The 7,743-nt window shown below is 34.0% G+C and overlaps 1 protein-coding gene and 1 pseudogene across 2 annotated transcripts in view; one reads left to right on the forward strand and one right to left on the reverse strand.

The window, feature by feature from the left end:
• LOC103090962 (ATP synthase subunit alpha, mitochondrial-like) overlaps window positions 1–551 on the forward strand; it is a 24,818-nt pseudogene extending 24,267 nt beyond the window's left edge.
• A 1,164-nt stretch (window positions 552–1,715) lies between these two features.
• Window positions 1,716–7,743, reverse strand: part of DBF4 (DBF4-CDC7 kinase regulatory subunit) — a 23,934-nt gene continuing 17,906 nt past the window's right edge. The window contains exons 11-12 of one of the 2 annotated variants that reach the window (XM_007447460.1): window positions 4,977–5,101; window positions 1,716–2,923 (exon numbers count right to left, since the gene is read on the reverse strand). In XM_007447460.1, the coding sequence (XP_007447522.1) occupies window positions 1,930–2,923; window positions 4,977–5,101 (1,119 nt within the window). In that variant the 3' untranslated portion in view covers window positions 1,716–1,929. The remainder of the gene's footprint in view (window positions 2,924–4,976; window positions 5,102–7,743) is intronic. The other variant, XM_007447461.1, reaches the window with a different exon arrangement.

Below are 7,743 nucleotides of genomic sequence, written 5' to 3' on the forward strand. Positions count from 1 at the left end.
CTTCCGGAGCCTGTGCTCCGCAACGGGAGAGGCCACAACAGTGAGAGGCCCGCGTAACCACCCACAAAAAAAAAAAAAAAAAAACAACCAACATTTATATGGTGCTGTGTCTCTGATAAAAGAATACATGGGTCTGGGAACCAACAGGTGGAAGCAGGAGTATCCCTACTTGCCATTATTATTCCTGTGTCCCTGTTGTAATTTGTGCTTCCCATTTTAGCAATTCCTGTTGGATTATAAGCTGCAATTACCACCTAGCCCCTTTGGGTTCCTTGTTCCAAGAGACCAGCAGACAAGGAGTCACCATCCTGGTAGGAGTAATTGATTCTGATCCATCTTTAATAAAGAACATGCTGCCCCAGCTGCTGGGAGTACAGGCAGTAGACAGCTTACAGCTGTCAGCTCCTGAAGGAATTCTCATCTGCAGAGCCTCCTTGCCTGGTCATGCCCCGTCTGAGTGGTCATTGAACCATTCAGTGATTTACCAGTCAGCTTCACCTAGCAACTGTGAGATTCTTGTGGGGCCAACTATGTCCAAAGGCAGTCGTTAGAAAACATCCTACATGCTAAACTCCATCATAGTTTACTTCCTGTGGGAACCCAACCTGTGATGAGTTGCCGTTACAACTCAGTTTTTATACTGTTTGAAAGTGCTAAGACAAGGTAAAGGAAAAGATTTTATGGGATTACTATTAGGGGTAACTAATGTAGTCTTTGGGACCTCAAAAAGAGTTTTTGAAAAACAAAAAACAAAACACCAACCACTTAATTTATCCCTTCAAAGTTAAAGATGTTTGTTAACAATAAGAGAAGGAACTGCTTTTGAAATGGTCACGATATGAGAGCATTTTGAAAATGGCTATTTGTTGTTACATGAGTTTACTACTGAAAATGATATGTCATTATAAGAACCCTCATACTTATAAATGGAATTTTCTGTCCTGCGTAAAAATCTTCCAAGGGGTTTTTTGTTTAAAACATAAATGCATGTATGCACTATAAAGGATATTTCAGTTATCCTCCTTTAAGTACTGGCATGAACAATAAAATTGTTAATTTTAGTTGACAGTGTATTCATATAATATTCATTGGCACTAATTTTTATTGTGAACCATCTACCGGTGAGAGTTGAAATTTTCAGGATATTTGAATTTTCTCTTCTCTAAATTATTGAATCACCAAGTGACTGATCAAAGGCAATCTGCATGTTTCAAAACATATCTAGTTCATTGCCATCCTTTCCCTTTCCTTTCTTGATACCAAATTAGGGATTAAAGAGTCATTTTTGGAAGAAATTATTTCCAAAGGTAAATAAGAACAGTGGAAAAATTATTTCACTCCATATGCTAGCCTGGTTAAGTTTTTCCCTCATGGCTTCTATTTATCTCCACAAATAACCTAACTCCTCAGTGCCAACACCCTAGCATGGTCCAACTAGTTCACCCTCACGTGTCAATGTTTCTGGTAATAATGATTTCCAGAACTCAGACACTGAAATACAATTTTTCCTTTCTGTATGAAAATTAGGTTTTTAAAAGCAATATTATCATGTTATCATGGAAATCTCTTTTAATAGACAATAGATATAACCAGAATATCTAAATTTATAATGCTAAATTTTGATATTCTCAAAATTTCCCTTGAAATTAGTTTTCACTGACATAAAGCAAACTTATTATTCATAATATTTATTAGAAAACAATTATGAACATAGTATGCAAAATAAGATGAGTCACAAGTTTATTCTACAATTTTTCTAGAATATTCAATTCTGTAGAAAAATGCAATCACCTTTATTGTTAATATTTACATTTCATTCTGTAAACAAAATTGGCAAAACCTCACCCCCAAACCTAAGAATTTTTATATTCTTAAAAATTTCAAGAATGTGATCTTCATTGCTTCTGAAAGGTATTTATTTTTTTAAATCTAAAAACCAGAAAATGTATTAGTTGAAGGGGAAGAGAAAAACACTGATAACAGATTTGAATTTTCCTCTTCCCAAATATCTAAAACATTACATATACCACTGTTTTCAGTGTAGCTTGTGAAACCCAAAAATTCTGACTTTTCTTCACTGGTTTGAAATAAGTCCAGTAGAGATTGTACTGATGAGCTACAAATTCTGTTTTCTTCTTGTGTAGTAAGAAATTCAGTTCTTTTCTTATCTAACTCCACATTTGGTTCCAGGTTTTCTTTTTTATTTCTTCTTAATAGTATTTTCACTTTCCGATGGATTTTACCAGAAGGTAAACTATCCATATTCTTGACGTCACATGGGTTGGGTTCCTCAGTAGGGCTTTGGGATGGAGCCTTTGCCTGAATTGTTAGGTGCTTCTGTGAACTGTTTATTGCTAACAGATCAGAATCATGATGAAATACTGAACGAAGGTCCTTTTCCTTCATATCCTTTGCTGGAAAAAGCACAGTATCTGACTTTTGTTTTGGTTGAGATGCACTATTATCCGTACTGAAATGAGAAAATTGTACAGATGCCTGTTGCCTATGTGGACAGTGATCCACCCTTACTTCTAAGTCATTTTCATTTATAATTAATTTATGTTCAGGAACATTAAGAATGCATTCCTGTTTATTTTTATGTGGAGATAGAGATATAAAATTTAGAGATAAAAAATTTTCTTTTATGTCATTTTCAGCTGGATTTAACACAGAACATTTATTAGATGTTTTATCATCATGTCCTCTTAATTCACTTGAAGGGTGTGGGATGTGTTCTGAAGTAGACATAAACTTTTGTTCAGGTTCCTGGGTTTCTTTATCCAGGAAACCATGCTCCATCACCTGTACATTTTCCCTTGAGTTTTTCTGAGAAGTATGTTGTAATTCCATCTTTTCTTTACGTTCAAACTTTTTCAAAACATTTGCAGTAATAGGAGAAAGGGAACCAACACTGTATTTTATTCTTTAGAGGAAAAAGAAAAGAAAAAAATTAAAATTGCTATCAAAAATTCCTGAGTATTTAAAAACTAAATTAGTAAAAATCTTTAAAAACTGTGTATAAAACTTATTTAACTTAGAAAACACTAAAAAAAATACAGAACTTTTACTATTTAGCCACATTTACTTTAGATGCTTTTATTTTTTTTGGCCGCGCCGCATGGCATGCAGGATCTTAGTTCCCCAACCAGGGGTCAAACCCATGCCCCCTGCGGTGGAAGTGGGTAGTCTTAACCAATGGACTGCCAGGGAAGTCCACTTTAGCTGTTTTTAAAATAATAAAACTTTACAGATATAGCTAAAAACTCTAGTGTACCATTCCTCATCCACATTCTTCCACTTCCTCCCAGAGGTAAGCAGTATCTTGACTTTGGTATTTAAAACTACTTTGATCATATAAATCAAAGAAAGATGATAGTAAAGGGATTTGGGTCTGTTCCTAATTTTTTCACTATCCTGAAAAATTTCTTAATTCTGTGCTTTGATTTACATTAATGTTGACTTAGCATGTGGAGAATGAGTATTGGGAAACCTAAGGCAGAAATGGATATTTATTTATATTTAAAAATAAACAATCCAGGGCTTCCCTGGTGGCTCAGTGGTTGAGAGTCCGCCTGCCGATGCAGGGGACACGGGTTCGTGCCCCGGTCCAGGAAGATCCCACATGCCACGGAGCGGCTGGGCCCGTGAGCCATGGCCACTGAGCCTGCACGTCTGGAGCCTGTGCTCCGCAACGGGAGAGGCCACAACAGTGAGAGGCCCGCGTACCGCAAAAAAAAAAAAAAAGAAAAACAAACCAAAAATAAACAATCCAGTATTATAGTGAGCCAGAAACCTTATATCATTATACTTCTAAAGATTACAAGTCAGTAATCCTTAAGTTTCACACACATATTTGACTTGAAACTCTCTTCTTCATGGAGCCTCTTAATACCCTTGGGATGCTAGTTTGTATTAGACAATCCTAAATTACTTACAAAGAGAAAAAAACTTAACAGCTCACTAATTATGTTTTATGTTATACATGTCACAGATAATGAAGAGAAATATAGAACTCCACCTGCCCCTTCAAAACCAGAATGGTTACTTTTCTACTTATTTTGTTGATACTTTCACTTAAGACTCCTCTTGAACAAAGGGAGGATATAAAATGTAAAAACACTAGTCCAACATCACTCTTCTTTAAAGTCCAGAGATGTTTAAGTGAGTTGTCTATAGAGATAAAAATTGTGCAGATAATAAGATAATTAAGGAATAAACCAGTTTATATTTAAGTACTAGTTCAGAATTTTGCTGCAGAATGAGTTTTTAGGGAATTCTAAATTCTTACAGTAGCCCATATAAGTTTTAATAGTTGGAGATATGCTTCCTCCCCAAATATTACATCAGTCAGGAACAATCATTCTGAATGTTACAGAAATAAGAGGTTTAGGAACTGTTCTACCCAGATATAGCCAAAAAACTTTCTAGTTAATTTTTAGGAGTTGTAGCTTGGTATCATATTTTATAGTCTTCTTTATGCCTTAAGATTGGTCTAAAAACAGATATAAGGACTAAATAACCTATTGAGTTATTACCAATTCTAGGTATATTCATATGAAAGCATTTCTTTTTATTTTAGATTTATGGGAATAATCTTAATGAGGCTCATTTTGTCAATGTACAGTTACTGTATACTGAACATCACTGTATTCACACTTTATACAGCTCGGGCCAAATCTTGTCTGCCATCTATTTATTTTTTGTGGTTCAAAAAGCCTAAAATATTAACTATGTGGTTCTTTATAGAAAAAGTTTGCCAACTCCCCTTTTAGACTATGTTAAGAAGAGAGCCTTAAAAGTAATAATAAGTAAGCGTTTTTGGTGGTGGTGGAGGAGGGAGAGAAAAGAAGGAATCACTTATTAACCATATTTCTATGCTGAAAATATAATCCTTCTAAGAACAGAAAACAGTGGATTTATTTTTAGTTTAATGGTTTAATATTCTTGTAAAATTTAAAACTTGGGTTGATAATTACCTTTTATTTTTAGGCATGTCCCTTTCATATTCCACAAAGTCAAAAACTAACTTAGATACAATGTCATCAACAAGTTGATAGTGATTACTCTGTGCAAAGTTTCTGTGTTGCTCACTTAGAAGATGCTAAAATAAAACAAAAAAGTACATAAATCATAATTATATTTTAAAAGTAATATATACATTTTTCTAATATTCTCATGCCCCTAAAATTAAGTATCTAATAACTAGTCCAAAGAAATATCCTTTATCAGAACTTAAAATAAGTAGAATAAAAGTAACTGCTGAGAAACCACTAAAAGTACTTTGGTTTTTAGTCTTCCATTTTTCAATCAGAAAAGTCAAGTACTAATTAATTAGTAGTTTAAGGGAACTGAAAACCAGTGAGCTACATCAGAAAATGAAGATAAAGCTGAAGAAAAACAACAGTAACATATAGCATTTAGTGTGCTAATATTTTTGAAAACACTTCTCTTTACTACTTTATCCTTATGCAATTACCACTAAGTAATAAGTAAGGTAGGGCTTATAAAATATTAAATACATGAAATGTTATGTGACATACAAGAATCTAGAAGAGAGATTAAGTAAAAAAAGATGAAGTACAACTAATGCTGGGAAGAATAAAAAAAATTTTGAGAATGAGGGAATAAATGATCTCAATTACCCAGTGCTTATGACTGAGTACCGAGAAGCTTTTCTCAATCTTAAGGGTGGTTAAGAACAAAAGTCAAAAAGTTCAGTGTATTGGGATAAATCTCAGAGGAAACAAACTACCTTCTGAATAGGTGGAATCTCCAGGCTAATTCTATCATTTGTGTATCAGCTGATCAGGGAATTGTAACTAGAAGCCTGTATCAAGGTGATCATGGAAGAACCTCATTTCTGTTTCGCTAGTTTCATATCATTTTAACTTTTTTTTTTGGTTATCCATTTTATTATTTTTTTAACATCTTTATTAAAAACATCGGAACGCTTCACGAATTTGCGTGTCATCCTTGCGCAGGGGGCCATGCTAATCTTCTCTGTATCGTTCCAATTTTAGTATATGTGCTGCCGAAGCGAGCACTAATTTTAACTTGCGATGAGTTGATTTTAATTCCAAAAACAAAATTCTTCACTGATCACAAAAAATACAGTATTCTGGAATATAAACGTATTCCTTCCTTGCTTGCAAAATTTACCATATACAAATTATGTATGCTCAGTAATGTTAAAACTAATGAGAAACGAAACATTAACTTTTTAAGTTCAGATTCTGTTTATTCATGTTCTTGGAAGGAAAAATAACTAACTGAACTAAGAAAAACAACTTCCAACTTTTGTGTAGCTCCTCTCTACCTCCACCTAACTCTTTTTATTCGTCCTTTAAGTCTTGATTTAAATGTGACTTTCTCAGTTGAGCCTTCCTTGTCCCTCATTCTACATTCAGTACTCTATTTATTACCACTGCACTTCATACTTCACTTTTCATCCTACTTGCAAATACATGTTTCATATCTATTTCCTCTGTCAGACGGTAAAGATGGTAAAAGGGTAGGGAATATATCTGCCTTGTTTGCTGCTTAATTTCCTGTGATCAAATTTGTTAAATGAATGCCGCGACACAGGTGGAACTGAATCACTGTGAAATCAAAGTTTCAAAAAACAAAATATTTTCTATATTCTTAGTGACTAGGGATCATATACATAGAAAACTGTAAAAAACAAATTAAAAATTAAAAAATATCCATCACAGCCTCTACTTTGATTTTCCATTCTTGTGGTTGATTTTTAGCCCCAACATCCTCTGAGCATCAAATTAGGATCCACAAACTGATATTAAGGAAAACATCCATTTTACATTAATTTATTACAAAAGCAAAGTAAAATTTCAGGACCAATCTACTATTTAAATTTTCAAACTCATTTCTGGGAAGGGCAAATATTTCTGAGAAAGTTCAGCTTATGATTAAAAATAATTTTAAACTGTTTAAAATTAACTATTTTTCTACTTTATTATATAAACTGAACACAAAAAACTGACACAAACTTTCAGTTATAAAACAAACTTCCAATTTAGAAACTGAAGAGAGAGGTAGTTTATGGATCATAAATTTTCAAATATATTTTCTCAACTTTTCCACCATCTTCTACCAAAACCAAGCACCAAAACAGACTGTCCTAGTATTTTAAAAATTAACAATTCAAACAGTAACAGCTAATATTTAATAAGCACAGTGCCAGGTACTGTCCAAAGTCTCATAGACAGACAGGAAGCCAAGATTCAACCTTGGGCTAGCCTGGATCCAAAGCTCTTGCTCTTTTTATCAGTTTACAAATTGTAATTGTTCCCATTTTTAAAACTTTCTCTTCATCCCATATATATTTTCAACAATTTCTTTTTCTGCTATTTCAAAGAACTGTCTCCACTTTCTTCTCAACCTCCCATTAGTAAATCACTTGCCCATTTTTAAATTGTTGAGGCCTGAAGCATGCAGTGACCCATGACCCACCCTCTCTCCCTCCCAACATCCAATCCACTGCACATCCTCTTGGCCCCACCTTTACAATCATATCCGCAAGCTGACTTCTACCACCATTGCTCAGTCCACCAACATCTGTTCTTTGATCCTGTCAATCAGTTTCATTTAGCACTTTTGCATTGCTTATTTCAACATTCACAAGTCTTGTTCCCTCAACTTCTCTCAGGTCTCTACTCAAATACCACCTCATCAGTTAGGTATTCCTTGTCTAGTCTAAATAAATAGCAACACCTTCATTCCTGC

This window comes from Lipotes vexillifer, unplaced genomic scaffold (genome assembly GCF_000442215.2).
Source record: "Lipotes vexillifer unplaced genomic scaffold, Lipotes_vexillifer_v1.1 scaffold474, whole genome shotgun sequence".
Classification (NCBI taxonomy): Eukaryota; Metazoa; Chordata; class Mammalia; order Artiodactyla; family Lipotidae; genus Lipotes; species Lipotes vexillifer.